At 43.4% G+C, this 16,928-nt stretch overlaps 1 protein-coding gene and 1 long non-coding RNA gene across 3 annotated transcripts in view; one reads left to right on the top strand and one right to left on the bottom strand.

The window, feature by feature from the left end:
- Nucleotides 1-207: 207 nt before the first annotated feature.
- Nucleotides 208-10,133, bottom strand: LOC148318382 (xin actin-binding repeat-containing protein 1-like). Its single transcript, XM_088283580.1, has 9 exons — nucleotides 9,761-10,133; nucleotides 9,096-9,250; nucleotides 8,613-9,027; nucleotides 8,413-8,491; nucleotides 7,226-7,368; nucleotides 6,440-6,487; nucleotides 2,079-6,135; nucleotides 472-650; nucleotides 208-402 (listed from the first exon to the last, which is right to left on the bottom strand). The coding sequence occupies exons 2-7, from the start codon at nucleotides 9,221-9,223 to the stop codon at nucleotides 2,389-2,391; spliced, it is 4,560 nt and encodes a 1,519-aa protein (XP_088139706.1). The 5' UTR covers nucleotides 9,224-9,250; nucleotides 9,761-10,133; the 3' UTR covers nucleotides 208-402; nucleotides 472-650; nucleotides 2,079-2,388.
- The window catches only part of LOC148318383 (uncharacterized), a 63,074-nt gene continuing 47,494 nt past the window's right edge, over nucleotides 1,349-16,928 (top strand). For both annotated transcript variants that reach the window (XR_015839964.1, XR_015839965.1), the window contains exons 1-2: nucleotides 1,349-1,623; nucleotides 11,244-11,331. This is a non-coding gene — a long non-coding RNA (uncharacterized LOC148318383). The remainder of the gene's footprint in view (nucleotides 1,624-11,243; nucleotides 11,332-16,928) is intronic.

Here is a 16,928-nt window from a genome sequence, read left to right on the forward strand (position 1 = left end):
CTAAAAAAAATAATAAAAAAAAAAATTAAAATATAAGGCCAAGACCAATCGAATAATTTAATTACGAAAAGAAGTTCATTTGTCAACAATGGAAATCAAAGCCTCGGAATAGTTCCGCCATTCAAAACAACAATCGCACCGTTTTTTCTTTCACTTTTTATTTGTAATCAAATATGTTATCTAAATAAAAATGATGACATTGGACTTGAGGAGGATGGGGGGGGGGGGACGATCACTAAACCGAATTACTCGAATTTAAGTAACTTTAAGTAAGATGAAAAAAAACATAGCATAAATTACACCCACTTAGAGGATGCAATGAAAAGTCAAATATATCATAATCTTTTTATGGCAACTCCAGCTCAGCTTCTGGATTTACTGCGTTGTCATCGTCGCCATCTCCTGAGAAGAGATTGATTACTGGTGATGGATGATCAATCAATAATGCGCAGTTTGTAACAGTTTACTCACTTTATCACACCAGCAGGCTCAACTAAGCCTCTGATTCAGCACGTGAGATGTTGAGAAGCCATCGGTTCTTGTGCTGAGTGTGTCCAAAGCCCTCGTCGTAATTTCCTTTCCTTTGGAACAGTTGTCGGTAATGGAATACGCAGTAGAATTCCCCGTGTAAAGGGGCGTAATTGATCATGCTATGAAATGAGCACAAGTCTCCAGTTATGGGACGAAAAGCAAAATAAATGCCGGATAAAGCGATGCGGTTGTGTGCATATCAAATCATTACTGAAATGGGGAAGGCCACCTTGAAGGGATTTTTCTAAATTTGTCTCATTTGAAAACAGTAGAGAAAGGAGAAATAAAGCCAGCGACTTCGCTCATGCAAAACAGTGGGAAACATTGCCATCTAGCGGCAAGAAAGCGGAACTGTCGTCTTTTAGGAAATGCATTCCATGAATTGATCCAACTGCAAAGTCATCTACAACAAAACATTTAAGCTTAACTAGTAAATGCAAAGGGTGGCATTGTTGAAAGTTTTTTTTTCTCTCGCAATGCTTATTTTACCACTTAGCATTTGGCCATTGAATCGCGCGAGAACTACAAGTACACATTTCGTTTTGTTTAACGTGTTTATTGAAGAATGGAACAGTTAAATTAGTTGAATAATTTCGATGTCGCTTGTGAAACTAAAAATAAAGATTACAATGTTATGGTTAGGTGTGGGCGATTAATGATAAAATATGTCAAATTGATGATAATAATAATTAAAAAAAATTGTGTGTGTGTGTGTGTGGGGGGGTGCAATTAAGAAAAGTTCAAAAGTTTAACCTACAAAAATATTTACAAAGTTAAAGTAAGTTTTTGATTAGGAAACAAAACTATTGGACTGGCGTCACCCGAACGTCCACAGCTGCAAACGGGAACCAATTAATGTTGCAGCCAGCTCAACACCGAAACACGGCAGTCTCCACATCAAGCTAAAATAAAACAATCTTCACAGCCAACCTACTGGAATAAAACCGCCGATTCACGACACGGCCAGAATACCTCCTCCCATTCGCCGCAAAAATAACGCTTGCAGGAGTTTGTCAACTTTTCCCGGTTTCAAATTGGATGCCTTGTTTTCATGGACGTGGGAAGACAAAACGCTTTCGAAACTAACACCAGGTAAGACTCGAACTCTTTTGCATTTCTGTAGAGTTTTTAACTTGTTGTTCCTCAGTATTAGTTCCCCAATATAAGTTAGAATTAATTTGTTTGGTCATGAAAATAAAATGCTGCATTGAGTCCGCTTTGCGCGTTCTCCCCATGTTTTTGTCAGTTTTTTTTTTCCTGGTGACATTTGCTTCCTCCAAATTTCCAAAACATGAATCCAACACAACAGAAAATCGTGGGATGCATGGATGACCCCAACATAGTAAGAGGAGTTCAGAACATTCAGAGACAGATCCCCCTGAATTAAGCCATTAGTTTCCCGCATAATCATTTGAGAAAATTGAATCAAAAAACCGCATGCTTCATTGCTTACATCGCATCATTATAAAGTTCCCGTACGAGCTCTTTTATCGACAGCGGTGCTTGCTTTTTTTTTTTTCTTTTTGCATTTGTTCTCGACATCTCACCTCAGTGTTTTCTTGCACTTTTTACAGCAGAAGCAACTTTTGTGAAAAACGTATTTGTCGGCGCTCATTTTTTCCATGGGATAAACTGGCTTCAAACAGGCCGAGCATGTCTCTTGGTGAGTCGGTTGGAACTGATGAGACAAGTGAGACAAGCGGTTGAAAACCAATCATATGTATTTGTCTTAACACACACAAAAAAAAAAAAATCGGCAACAAAAATGCATCCCGGCACATTATTTTGAAACTGTCAGGGAAAACTTGAAATTCTGTACACATAAATTAAAAAAAAAAAATCACCAATGTTCTCGGTTTAAAGATTTTGTTTGACAGGCAGCAGAACCAAAGCTGGCCGGGTCACTATCAAATCTGCAGATGACGTTCTGCTCTCCGGCTGGGTAGCATCCGTCCTCTCGTCGTTTTCTGTGACGGTTTTGGCAACCGGAGAGATTCTGCTCCCCTCCCGATCCGTTTGCACCTCGAGTACGCTGATCTCTCGTTGTGGGGAGCAGCCGCTGCTCAAAGCGGGACTGTTGCATTGAAGCAGTTTAGTTGAGCAGAATTTCTCAGGATTGTGCTGACCGGTTGGGCAAATGGCGCCCTCTTGTGGTTGATCTGACTTTCTCGCAGCTGACTGTATCGAGATCAAAGCAGGTGAACGTGGAGGAGCTTCTCTGTGCTTTACGTTTTTTTCACCACTTGCATTCCGACCACCTGGTTCTTCTTTCTCCTGTAGCGATTCCGTTTTGGTTGAGCCGATGCTTATTTTGTTAATGGTACCCGACGCCGGGGATCCTTGCGTCGTCCCGAATGACTCCTTAAACAAGCAAGACAAACCGACGATATCAGACTCGGATTTTAAAGTCGAGACGGAATAAAGAGCTTTCTTAATGGCTTCCTCGATGTCAACGAATCGCGCTAATGTTTGTTCCTTGAGAGTCATAATTTCAACGCTGGCTCGTTCGAGATCTCCGAAAACATGCGCCATTGAGGTCTTGTTCTCGGTGGCTCCCGGCGTCATCGTCTCCTCTTTGCGTTCTGCTTTCCCGTGCTTCGGTTCCTTTTCGTTTGATCGGACGCCCCCATCGGGGACGTTCTCAAAGACTTTCCTGAGGGAGCTCACGTCGACCTCACCGGTGTCCTCTTGGATGTCCTCGACTCGGCTGAGGATGCAGCGAAGCTCCTCCTGCTTTCGCAAGTTGTCGAAAATCTCCAGGGCGGTCCCGATGTTGCCTCGCATGATCTCGTCCATGTGGACCGACAGACGCTGGCGCCGTTCATCCTCGGACTCCGTCCCGCCTCGCTTGGCTCTCAACTCAACCGTCCCCTCGGGTTTCAGTTCTTTTTCTCCAAGAATCGGCGGTTGTGGTTCTGCAACCGCCGGGGTAGGGATGTTTGATATTTGCTTGTCCGGTTGAGCTATTTTCCCTCTTTTCGGTTTCGCAGGCGGTCTCTTATTTGGAAGGTCTGCCTCGTTGAAATTGACGTGAGCTTCCTCCGTTTCATGTTTTGACTCTTTAACGGTGTTGATTTTCGGCATATCTCCAGTGTGTGTTAATTTTTTATCTTTCAACAGCTGAAATGAGTTTTCAGTGTTTGTCGATTGATTATTTTTCAAATGTTCGGGTTTCGGAGGGATGCTTGGTTTTGGTCCGACGGGTTTTTTACTTTTTGGCGGGGCAGAACTTATCGATTTTTCGTTCACTTCACTCGTTTGCTCTTCTGTGACCAAATTTGGACTCGTTTGATTTTGGGGTGCCATCACGTAAACATTTTGAGGTTTCGAGGAGTTGCGGTATATCATCGCAGCTTTGAAATCTCCTCTTGTGACATTAATGTTGGACTTCTCTAAGGATTCCAATGCTGCTTTGAGCGTACCTTGAAAGACAATTTCTTCTTCTTGTGGTGTTTGTAAACCATCTGGCGAAACGACAGCAGCTTGAAAGTTTTGCACCGGGACCTCCTCGATCCTCTTTTCGTTTTTACTGCTCGCAGCTATTTGGGTTTCCTCTGAAACAATTTGTATTTCCTGTGAATTAATTTGAGGAGCTGAGATGACGGGTTGCTCAGTGTGTTGTACCGATTTGGAATTGTGTTTTTTTTCCGTCGTGGCTTCTCGGAGGCTATCGGTTGCAATTTGGCAATCGGAGATCTCGTCGTCATTTACCGCTTCGGTTAATTTAGTTTGGACCACTTGGTCTTCACAAAGTGTTTGGAGTTGCACAAGAGTGACGGCGTCCAGTGATTGTTCACCAACTTGGTTTCCGCAACGGACACATTTATCTGCATCACGTCTTTCAGTGCGGTTGTCAAAATTCTCGAGGGTCTCGTTTTGTCCCGTGAACGACTTTGACTTCCCGTCTGAACCGGGATGATCTTTGTGAACGATTTGACTGGACTGGCTTTTCCTTAGATCGTCACAAAAAAAGTTTCTCAGTCTCTTTATATCCACCGGTTGCCACTCTGGAGTATCCTCATTGCCATGATCGATTTCAACATTTGTGTACGGGGCCAACGTCTGTTGAAGAGGAACTTGCGGTCCTTCGCCTGTTGACCTTTCCTGAAGACTTTTCAGATAATCCAGTTCACCTTTTTCGATACAACTCTTAAATAGTTTCACATTCCCTTTCATCGTCACGTCAGGGCTGAGAGATCCTCGGCCGGCGATGTCCGGAGAAATTAAAGGTGATTTTCTTCCATCCGTTCCTTTGGGATCCTCTTGAGGCGAATACCGCCGCACGTCGGCTTCGTCTGAATATTTGTAGAGGGAGTAAATGATGACGTGTGTGGATTTTTCCGCCGCCTCCTGTATGATGACTCCTTTCCTCTGAGAGTTGTCTTGGTTGAGGATATCCTCCACAAGTTGGACCACGTTGGCCGTGTTACACTCCTGGGTGCCAGTGAACTGGTGCGGGCGCACGGGTACGTCGACCGATGTGCTTTTCATGCCTCCGTCGCGGGCCTCGGTTAGATACGCGATCCGAGGCTTGAGGTTCGCTCGCGGTATCGCGCGAAGGATGAAGTTTTGAAAATTCCCCTCAGACACCTCATCGGAATGGATCTCGGCTCCGTTGACTGATTTGGTGTACTTGGCCTTTTTCGCGAGCGTGGTCTCGTTCACCTCGATGATCAAGCCATCGGCGTGGATGGCGTTGGAGTGATGGAGGGAGTTCAGTGATTCCGTCAGCGTCTCCACCATCGTTTCCACGTCGTCCTTGTTCTGGTGTCGGATTTTGTCGAACGGCGTTGATTCAAACAAATGGGTTCTGTTCTTAACCTTGGCGGTATTCTCGTCTTTTGTCATTTGGGATTTAGGCATTTGAGCGTTGGATTGTTCAACGTTTTTAGATATGAACGGATTGTTTTGCATAAGACATGCCCGAGTTTTGATGCGATCCTGGTGTTCTTTAACTTCAGCATCACATGACTCTTGTTCGGGTGGTTCTGTCCAAATCACATGGCTGGCTTTCTGCTGGTCACGTTCCTCCCTCTCCTTTTCTTGGACTAAGTCAGTCAAACCACCAGGAAGCTTTTCCGGACTTGAGTGTGCTGTCTCCAAATGCTGACTTTCAAAAATCTTTCTGGTTGCTAATCTCTTGTCATCCTTCTCAAAATTTCTGCCGGCATCTGGACGAGAAGTCACCGTCTGGTCAAGACAAGGCCGCTTGTCTGGGTGCTCGAATATGTTTGATGTTTTACTGACATTGCCTTCGATTAATTCCTCAGATGTGCGAATCTTAGCGGTGGAAGCTAATTCTTTACCACTCTGGGAACAATTCTCAAATATCATCCGTCTGGACCGGACCTCTCCCTCGTATCCGGTTGCATCAGATACCACCTCAGTCTCTGATCGCAACACCTCTGCGAGCTCCTCGTCTACGACCTGGTCCAGCATCTTCAACTCTGGATGCGTGTGCTTCAGGAGTCTTCTCAGCTCACATTTCTGCCGCCGTTCTTTGGATATTTGGGATTGCAAGGATTGTTGTGACTGGGTGCCACGGTTGTTATCTGGTCCTCGCTGAAGGTGGTCTTCTCCCTTCAGCTGGGCGTCTTCCGCCATCTTGTGAGAAGAAAGTGATGCAGTCGTCATTTGGCACCAAGTTGGTTATTAAGGCGCCGTGCTTCAGGGTGTGCAAACGTGCTTCAGTTAATCAGATGCTTGCATTACCTTCCAAATACCACCCGATTGATGCGCATTGTCAGTGAGTTAGCCCGACTCCAAAGCGTTCAACAACCGTTGGCACTCCAAATGTGAACCAAAGTGATGAAGAAAATGTTTACTCCACAAACAACATGCAGCTGTTTTGTCAATTCAGCGCAAATGCAACGCATTCTCTGTTTTTGCCCAATGACTGCGAGCCTACCTTCATTTGCTTTACTCGTCTCCCAAGTTCAGATGACTGATCTTGTGCCTAATAGGGAACAGAAAATAATTTTAGTGCGATTTTTTTTAAGACTGTTCAGAAGTCCCTATTTAACTAGAATAATAAATAAATAAAATAAAAAATAAAAAAAAAAAAAAAAAAAAAAATATATATATATATATAGGTGCAACGATTAATCGACAACTAACCGATTATCAAATTGATTATTGTTATTAATTGATTAATCGTTCAGGTACTTTTTTTAATTTATTTATTTATTTTTTTACTTAAAATAGACCAAATGCGATGATCTCATTTCAATAGTCTGACATGAAAGCAGATTATTTTTGGGGAAACCATAAACAACAGCTTTTGTCTATTATTCTGTCCAGTCAGATTTCCAATCAACATTTCAATAATCAAGTCGACTGGAGATAAATTCAACCCTTTAATTTGTATTTTTTTTTTTGGTAAAAGGCTGCTTTTGCAATTTCATTTGATATGATTGCTGAAAACCAGAATCAAGTTCTGACTTGTTCGTTGGTCTTTAAAGACAGTGACTATAAACTAACAGAAATCCTCTTCTCTTTATTGCTAAAAAATATGAATTTGATTAAACTTTAAATTCAATTTAAGGAAATTTTGGTTCTTTTTTTTTATGGATATTGAATTATTTGTGGACATTTATGGCTATAGCTGCACATCATTCGCATAGCCACGATGGCTAACAGGACGAGTAAAAATCCTGTGGATAGTCCGGTAGATAAGATAAACATACGAAGTTACCGGTTTTAATGCCCTCTGTTTTGCTTCCTGGGTCGCCACCTTGGACAGATAAAGTGCCGACAAAGCTTTGACGGAGACGCTCAGTTTCTCCCTCTCTTGAACAAAGGTGTTTTCGCCGTCTGGGAGCGACCTCCGTTTTTCATCTGCGAACGCAACACAAGTTCACACGCGGGATGTCAACATGCAACGAGACGTCATCCGGTGGTGGAATGGACCCAAACAATAAATCACTATCAGTGCCGTCGTGATTTTTATCCGCTTGTGCGCTTTGTCGTAGCAACTGCTGTGCGTCAGAGTTATAAATATCCCACTTGTGATGGTAAGCGAGAGATACCGGACTCCACTGAGACGCATACTGACCAAGAACTCAAAAGCCAAGTCACTGCTGTAATCAACCAGCGATCCAAGACCGAAAAATCTGTATCAAAATTTAATGGTGGCTTCCCAGTCGCACCCTAAAACTGCACTTTGAATATTTTTTTTTAATAAAGCTGTTTGACATGCTCGCAAGAATCGAGTTTCTGTTTCTGGTCTCGAGAGAAACGAAACACAAACCAGGACTCACCCCCAACGAGCTCCTCCTTAAAATTTGTGAATTTCCTCCAATAATTTCCCGTTAGTTTCCGTGCTGTGGTCACGAGCTACCCGGCGCTCTCGCCCGGGTGACAGCTGAGCGTCGCGCACGCCACCTCGCACTTATTCAGGGGGGGGCTCGGAAGGCCGACTATTTCTGTCCCGCGTTGGAGTGGTCTGCCCTGGTTCACACCAGGTGGAGTCAATCAGCGCTCCCGTCGCTTTCCTCGCTTCGCTCATACTACGTTGACCCTCAGTCACACTTTCGAGGTAATGCTGCTCGTCGATTCCGCCAGTAAAATGAGGACGGCTCTCGATTTGGGAGGACTACTTAATAAAACGCAAACACAATCCGAAATGTTAGACTGTGTTTGAAATTTTAATTTTTTTTTTCGTGAGAGTTCATCTGTGCAAAGTACAACTGAGGGCAAAGTCCGGACGCTTTTATAGTCCTGTAATATAAAAATAAATGGGCTCGGCTTTTGAGTTCAACGCATCCCGAATCTGATTTGCTTCCGTCTGTGCGCCGACCTCTCATTTGAAACTTTAACATATGAATGGAATATTTTCCTGGAAATCTTAATCGGGAAATGATTACTTGGTCTCGTACTCACCGGTATCGGCGGCCTCAGTTCTTTCAACGCCGGTACCTCCGATTGTTTTTCGCTTCTCTGTCTGGGTTTGTGTCACCACCTTGAATGGACAGAATACCAAAAAAGGAATATATAAATTCACCAGTGGGGTAAAATTTCCCCTTTGCAAGAATTTTATTTTATTTTATTTATTTTCTTTTTACCTAGACTGTTCGTCTCACCCTATGTGGAGGTTTCCCTTCCTTTGCATCACTCTTGCCGAGATGCGCCGGCACGTCAGGAGCCTTCTGCTCCTCTGCTGACATATCGATCGCTCCATTCATGGCCGGTTTGACATCTTCGGAAAGCTTTGCCTCATCTGGCCCTCTGAAAGTGCTCGCCGGCTTCTTTCTCATCTCAAAACGTGCCTTCAACGCCCCGACGGACACGTTGGCGTTGTTTCCAAGGCTCCCCGTCGATTTGCTGCGACTCAAACTGGTTTCGGCCGACGAGCGTTCCCGTTTGTCTTCGCTGATCTTCGGAGGCGCCTGCTGAGGTGTTTTGTTGTGAAAGTTTACCTCTTGAACCGTTGGCGTCGCCTTCGCGTCGCTATTCTCTTTTGATTCGGTGCGAGTGACTTCAGTTGCGGCTTGATATCTGGTGAGGTCATAATGGTGGATTAAAAGTGGAGACGAGATTTACCTCAAGGGCGGTGTTTCGTGCACCTTTCGACCAACATGGATACGGACACCGTCCTGCTCAGAATCCTGGCATCCACCCGAGCTGACTTTTCGTAGGACGAGTGGACGCTACGTAGGGACTGGCTGCGCGTCAGAATGCCTTTCAACTCCATCGTCGGGAAAACTTTCTGTTCGGTGTTCTAATGGTGAAACAGTTGGAGAACATTTTGAATGCTACGGAACATTTTTTATTTTATTAAAAAAAAAAAAAATGTATATGCAAAAATAAGCAGTTATTGTGCACATTTTTATTTACATATGTAAAGTTGGCATTTATATATATATATATATATATATATATATATATATATATATATATATATATATATAAAACCATGAGGAGTAAATCCAGCCGCACCCAAATCTGTATTCTTATTCTGCTTGTGTATCGTTAGCCAAATTGCAAATATTTTAACATTTTTGGAAAATCAGAAAAATCCAATTTCTACCGATAGATTTTTTTTTTATTCATTTAGTTAAGGCAAAAATGCCATTAGGCAAACAATATGCGAATTATGACCTGTGCTAAACAATGATCTCAGTTGCTATTCAGTTTAATAATTTAAATGCAAACCCATTACCCTCCATTTCACTGCTTTTTTTTTTTTTTGCCCGGTCAGACTGCTGGTCAGTAATTAAATAATCTTTACCTTTGTCAATGTCACTCCGCTCCTGAGACGATCCAAAGTACTTCTAAAGCGTCACGAGACTTGTGAAGCGAGACCAAAGTCCTCAACAGCATCAAGTGTGCAAAGTCATTTGGTGGCATCAAAATCTCTCACAAGTATAAAAAAAAAATATATTTTTGCGTGAAGCTTTGGGTTGACCTTTCGTAGTTGCAAATAGGACATCCGCAACACCAAGTAGAGCGCTTGTTCCTCACGGTCACTCGGTTATATATTGACTCATTTACTGTACAAGATAACAGCACACAGTGTGCTTGTCTACACATGGAAATTAACAGTGGGTTGGACGCATGCTCATATCGCTTAAAATATGATGACTTGATCTTATGAAAGTCATCTGTGACATTAGTGTTGAGCTACCAGGAAGCCTTCTCTGATTTTTTTTTTTTTTTTTTGTAATCAAGTGGCTTGAACAGGATCTTGAGGAACGAAAACGATAACTGCTATTAATGTGACTTGTCGCTCACTTTCAAGGGTTAGCAATGAGGGTGAATATGAATTTAAAAAAAAAATGTGGCTGTGTTATTTTTGGTGACCATTTTGAGTTGTCCGAAATGAAGTCAGAGGCCTCTTTAAAGTACGTTTTTAAAATAAAAAAACTAAAAAACTAAATTAAATTAGAACAACTTAATGATTTTTTTTTTTTGCTTCATCCTCGAAATGTAATGTGATTAAATTCACAGAAATGGAAATGTTTGCTTCTGCTTCTCTCCCCATATGCTCTTTAAAAGTGCGTTTATAGTCTGTGACCACTTGGGGGCAGTACAAACAAGAGAAAACCACTTGATAGTGAATCCGTCTGGAAAACTGACCATGTATTCCGGAAACATCTCCCACCTGTCCTTTTTGGTATTGCACATGATTGCATATTAACATGTTACAACCAACACTTTTGTTCACGTGGTCTGTGTACGGTGCTTGACTCACACACGCGTGAAATGCAGCGGAGCTGTGTGGAAACAATGGCAGCGATTGTCAGCGCACACAATTCCTTCTCCCTTTAGTTTTGCCTTTCTGCTAATAAGTCCTCAGACAAAGAGACGCACTCACCCCTGAGGCGCAAAAAAAGAGCGAATCCTCCCCTGACTGGAACCCTCGAACCCTCCCTCGCCCTTTGAGGCGCTGCACAGATGAAAGGGAATGCGTGATGTGGATGTGCCGCCTTTTTGGACTGTGAACCCTGCAGTGTTATTATGGGCCAGTTCGCCAGGCTTTTTTTTTTTTTTTTAAAGTAGCTTGGTGAATATGTTTGATGTTCATACACATTGGTGTGTATGAAGTGCTGCGCCCATGAGCGAATTTTAAAATGTTTGCCTTAATGGATGCTTTTCGAAATTAGGTTATGCAACATATCCTTTCATGATCCTATCTTTGTTTTTTTCACATCAATAAGAAAACAATTTTGAACTGGATGCTAACCAAACTCCATTTTTCGTCCTCTTCTCAGTGTGTTCACTAAGCGTGACAACCAGCAGAGGGCGCCCAAGACCACACAACTCCACATTGGCGACTCCTCTGGAATAGTCACCAGTGAGGTTAGTCCAGGCCAAATTGTGGCCAGCAGTGAGAAACCGGGTTCAGCTCAGTTCAGTCCGCCACTGACTAGTAAACACACCACCACATTGTGTGTAGTGACTGTGAAATTGGTGTGCAGAACCCCATGTTGCTCCAGTCCAATACGCTCCTCATTGTGGTCTCCACTCGAATGTCATCTTCTTCCCAAAGAGCTCGAATGCAACAGTTATGTAGTTGAATGCGTACGCGTGCACGCACACGCGCGCACACACCTGCTTCCTCACATGGCTGGTCATGAGTTTAGGGCATGATGGGTGATAATAATAACACGCATCGTGACATCAGAGGGCTCGTGTGTGCGTGACTCAGTATTGTGCGCGTGCGTGATTCGCGCTTCTCCTACTAGTGACGTGTTTTGAGCAAGAAAAGAATGTGCGTTGATGGAAATGAAAGCGATTTGAAGGCTTCTCGGTACGACTGGGCAATATGGACTTAAGATGTTACGGTTGATGTTTAAAAAAAAAAAAAGTTTTGGGGTTAAAAAAACAAAACCACAACTAAAATATAACGTACATTTCTGACTTAAACCCCATCGAGTTGGAGAAGTCACATATTTATGGAGCTTGGGCAGAATTTTATTGACTTATTTTCAGTACACGGGAAAATATTGCTATCAAAATCGGGGAAAAAAACAAACTATAACTCTTAATTTTGGCGAAATGTCTTAAAACGCGCTGTTATCTATCGTAAATAGTTTTCCAAAATTTTCCAAATTGTTAAATTGTCACTTATTGTATTTTAATTTTAAACAAAAAAAAAGGTGCAGAGAGTTGGCAGGGACAGCAACATCTCTTTAAAAGTTCATTGAAAATGTAAATAAATAATTCGGTAAAGTTACGAGTTCTAAATTGATTTCACATTGTCCGTCACATTTATAAAAAAAAAAAAAAAAAAAAAAATTGCCATTGCTGATATTAATATTGATCCCTATAGGATGCACACACCTCGGGTCAAAATTTCCCAAAATGTTAATAAATCACTGCTTTTGCGCCATAAAAATCTGCACTGTCTTTACAACTTTTCAGTGCATTTTTCTGTTTTACTGTTCCTATACTGATTGTGGATCTCCTTTCCCAGATGTGAAGGCATTACTCTAAGTAAATGTTCCGTCAAAGATTCCTTAAAACTCTGCGATATGGTGGGGGGGCGCAAACAATGTACCCAGGACGAACATTGCACTTTCCTCATTTGTGTTCACATGCACGGTGAAGGAAATCAATGTCATTTTTTTTTTCCTCCGCTCAGGAGCACGCTGGGCTTCCTGCAACACATGCCTGCCATTAGTCGGAACAACCTCTCTGCTTTCCACATGCGCGTGGCATGAGTTGTGTGTTCGCTCTGTCCCTCTGCAGGTGTGTGTGTGTGTGTGTGTGTGCGGCGCCTGAGGAGCAACGTGCCTCAGTACAGTTGAGTGGGAGTGACCTGGCCCTAAGCCTTCCTCTCCCTTGCCGGCGCAAACGCCGCCCACTTCATTAGGCTTGCACAGACCGTGGCGAGGGCTCGCCTCGCTTGTGTTTGTGTGTCAGCGGGAGTGCACGTTTCACACGTGTGGCCGCCGCAGCGGAGTAGGTCTAAGCTGCTTTGGCTGGTTTAAGAGGCCCGGCGTTGACCGAGCGGCCCCCCGAGATGGCGACGGCGTGGCCGAGCAACCCGAGGGTTGCGATAGGCCGTCCCGCCAACGCACTGGACTGTACGCGCTCCCAAACACGGCTCTTGTTCGGGCGTCAAAGAAAGTGACGAGATGAATCAGTCAAGAAAATGTTGAAGTGTTTTGTTCATACGAGCCTGATGAACAAGAATGAGATGGTGTTTATTGGTCTTTGCAAGAGTGCAAATGAACGCGATGCATTTGCCACTGATTACTTTGCTTTGGGTGCTTATTTATGCTGCAGTTTAAAAAAAAAAAAAGAAAAATCAGATCTCGTTTGGCATATTTGGCTCGCATAACTCACTGTTCCACAACAAGGCGTTTGATCCGTAGATTGAGCAATACATTTGCAAGCCCGACTTAAGCGCAGTAAAGCTCCGCGTTTTATGGAGACTCTGGAATTAGCCCTGCCGCGAAGGATTAAAAATAATGCACGTCATTGACACACACCCCAACACCCAAATAAAAAATGGCCTCAATTTATTGTTTAAAATCGAGCAGGACCAATATGGGTTTTTTTTTTTTTTTTTTAGGCTGATCCCGATTCCGATATTTAGCAGAATTTATTCTGATAGTCGATGAATCAGCCAAATAATTAATAAATATGAGTAGAATAACTTCTATTCTGTCCTTTAGTATTTGTTTAACTTTCAAATTTTTTTTTTAAGCCAAGTCGGAGGTTTTAATGTCATCATATTTTTAATTGTTCGAAATTTAATTGTCTGTCCGATTAATCGGTCAGGCTCTATTGGTCCCCGTAACTATAACCCAAACTATGATCCCATCATCACTTTAATATTTAATACGCTTTCAAACTCATCTTTAAACTTTGCGCTCCAAACTAATTGGCGACAGATGTTTTGATTTAGCTTTTTTAGACTTCCACTAACAACCCAGGCTAAATTAACTCCTCTCAAACATTCAAAAAATAACAAAACTGTCAAGCTGTATCATTGCTTCTTACTTCTTTGATACCAATTATAGCTTTTTTTTTTTATTATCCAGATGTTACAGAGTGCATAAAAACACAAATAGTCATTCGAGAGATGCTTAGTTTCGATTTCTCAGCAGCAATATCCACTTATTGAGGTTGCACGTCAAACTTGCGTATAGAAAGGACAGCTCGCAAGTTTTCTCCGACGGGCTACTTTTCAAGATAGATGCACGCGCACACACACATCCCCCAGCGTGCAGGACTTGGATGTTCCTCTCTGTTCCAATTCAACGCACGTCCAGAGCCGGAATATCAGGTTTCCTGCTTTGCTTTGCACACTTTGTACTCTCAAGCCTCACCTTTTTGTTCCCGTCGTCTCTGTCAGCGCACAGCGGCGCCGCATCTGGGCGCTCTCTGAGGATATTACCCCACTGACTAAATGTGTCATCGCTGTTGTTCAGGTTGCTAGGAGATCAGAATTAACACTGCAGGAGTTGTATTTGGACAATACAGAGGCACTCCAAATGAGTCAGAATTTATTTATTTATTTATTTTTTTAAAAAGTGTGTGTGTGTGTGTTTCATTCATGTTTCATATTCTTTCCTGCGCATGGAACCCCGGCTGACCTCCTCCATGGCGCCAGCTGAGGCCTGGCACTGCAAAGCAAGGAAGAGGAGGTGGAGGAAAGGCGGGGTGAGGGAGGATGACGATAAAAGCGAAAATTTATGAAGTCCAAGAAAAAGGAAGGATAAGCATGAAACAATGAGAGGGTGGATCTGGTTGAGCTTGCCATGAATTGCTCCTGTGCCCGCTCTGCTCTTTAGCGAATAAGTCACTTTCGGACGTCAAGGCTGCCAATGCCATCGGCTGCGCCAGAAAACCAGTTTGTGGTTGCACTGTGGGTCAGCCCCTCCTCCCTCCTTCTTTATTTTGTTTGAAATGTGATCCAGGCTCGTGAGACGTCACGGCGCGCAGCTTCTGGAATGTCCTGCGTAGACTGAGGCAGGCTCTTATCTGTTATCACTCAGGCCGTGAGCGTTTGTTTTGCAAAACGTCTCATATCTTACATAAGCAGACATGTAAAAAGTCACAACGGGGGATTTTTTTTACAAGCAGGGTATACACATGATGATTTTCTTTTTTTTTTTTTTTTTTTAAAACACCTAAAATGATTTTTAATAATGTGTGACTCAAATTTGGCCCGAATCAAAAAATAATTTTTTAGTCAAGTTTTACTTTTGCCACATGCGCCCTTGCAACACGTAAAAAAGTACGTTTGAATTCAAGTGAAATCGAGAAAAATTAATGAACCCGATCAGTGCTGTGGAGTTGTAGAACTTCTTCAAGTGCGTTTAAAAAAAAAAAAAAAAAATCGTTTCATCCAAACGTTGAATGGGTTTGGCCTGATTTCCTCGGTCGGAGCTTACGGGGGCCATTTGCGAGATCTGTTTTCTCAAGGCCGATTAGCGGCGTTCACCTGGGATATTAGCCCACTTTGATATGATTCGCGGGCAGCAAATTCAATCTGCGGTCTGTTGTTATTGCTCATAAGCCTTTCGCAGTTCCAGCGTGACTTAGTTGGAGTGGAAAAGTGATCGTAACCTCAGTTTTTTATTTTATTTAAATTTTTCTTTTTGTTGCTCATCTGTAATTTCCGCTGCAGGTCCGAGTACCCAATTACGATTTATTCCGATTGTACAGTCGAGGCATCCTATATCCGATAGCTATAGCGTTAATTGGGATTTAAAAAGAGGCCTTCGTCCAATCTCAAAGATCAACAGTAGCGCTTTTGCCTGCCAAACCCGCGCATCTAAGTAAGACCGGTTTGTTAAAAATGGATCGATACGCACTTCAACTTTGTCAGGTTGTCGGCATCAAAGCGACGCGCGCCGATTCCGCCTTTTAAAAGCAGCCCGACGGGAGTCTTTGCTTGCCACTGGCCCGCTGACACAGTTTGCGGAGACGAGTCACGTCAACCGCGGCGATGATTACAGGAACGTGCCGCCGCGTGACGTGAAGGCCCCACTTCAAAATAAAAGCCGTGATGTTTATGTAATGTTTGGTAGGAGGCGTGTCTGAGCGAGTGTTCCGTGCAAGCCAGATAAAATGTTCACCGAGAGAGGAAAATATCCTCTAGCATTTTTTTTTTTGGAATCACTCGATCCTTTTGAATTTTTTTTTCTTTTTTATTCATTGAAAAAGTTTTTTTTTCCCAGCGTACTACAATAAAGTGTAATAGCACATTCACTCCAGTAGTTGGCAGTGGCGCTCTCCTTGCCCATTGTGCGCCGCGACGATTAACTCTATGGTGTAGATTTTGTTTTGCAACTAAAATGCTATTATTTAGAGTTGCGGTGGGAAGTGGGTGGTGCGGGGGGGGGGGGGGTGCAGATTTTTGTTTTCTTGGTAGGTGAGGGGGGGCGTAACTGAAAACAATTGAGAAGCACTGCGTTAGTGTAATCCCTGCAACAGCCATATAAAAAGTTGATTGAAGGGAATTTACAAGTCAATAAAATCAAATAAATTGATGAAATGAATGAAACACCCAACCCTAGTTGGTCCTGCGTGGTCCGCCGCGGCCTCACTCCCACCCCTCGCCGTTTGCTCGCAGCTTACACAACCGCCGCACGCTCCCTCCTGAGGCAGCGCTTGGGTCACATTGGTTATTAATACACCGCGTCGCCCACCGAGTGCGCTCAGCACAGGAGTGAAAATATCCGACAGCTGCTATTTATAGAGCCTGCCGGCAGACGGGTTGGAATCCACGGCAACGTGATGCAGCCTTTTCTGGACTCGGCGATGAAGGGGGGGAAAAGTACGTGAAAAGCACCTGCTTCGGATTCCGGGACCCAAGAGTAGGGCCATCTCCGAAAGTGAGTTTCATGGATCACCCACGGCAACGGCGGGGTGCGGGCGTCCGCCCGCGTGACGTAACGTGCGCGAATATGTCATTCAGCGCCTCCTCACTCGCTGTT

Source organism: Idiotropiscis lumnitzeri, chromosome 19 (genome assembly GCF_059441095.1).
Source record: "Idiotropiscis lumnitzeri isolate Australia: NSW breed Sydney's pygmy pipehorse chromosome 19, RoL_Ilum_1.0, whole genome shotgun sequence".
In the NCBI taxonomy this organism is placed as follows: domain Eukaryota; kingdom Metazoa; phylum Chordata; class Actinopteri; order Syngnathiformes; family Syngnathidae; genus Idiotropiscis; species Idiotropiscis lumnitzeri.

Bases quoted from the DNA above. Each gene is read 5' to 3' on its own strand.
- LOC148318382 (XM_088283580.1), bottom strand. From the start codon at position 9,223: ATGGAGTTGAAAGGCATTCTGACGCGCAGCCAGTCCCTACGTAGCGTC. The intron at 8,492-8,612 runs GTGAGACGAACA...TGTCCATTCAAG, and splicing joins AAGGGAAACCTCCACATAGG to GTGGTGACACAAACCCAGAC. The intron at 6,488-7,225 runs GTAACTTCGTAT...GTTCCCTATTAG, and splicing joins AACAGAGGGCATTAAAACCG to GCACAAGATCAGTCATCTGA.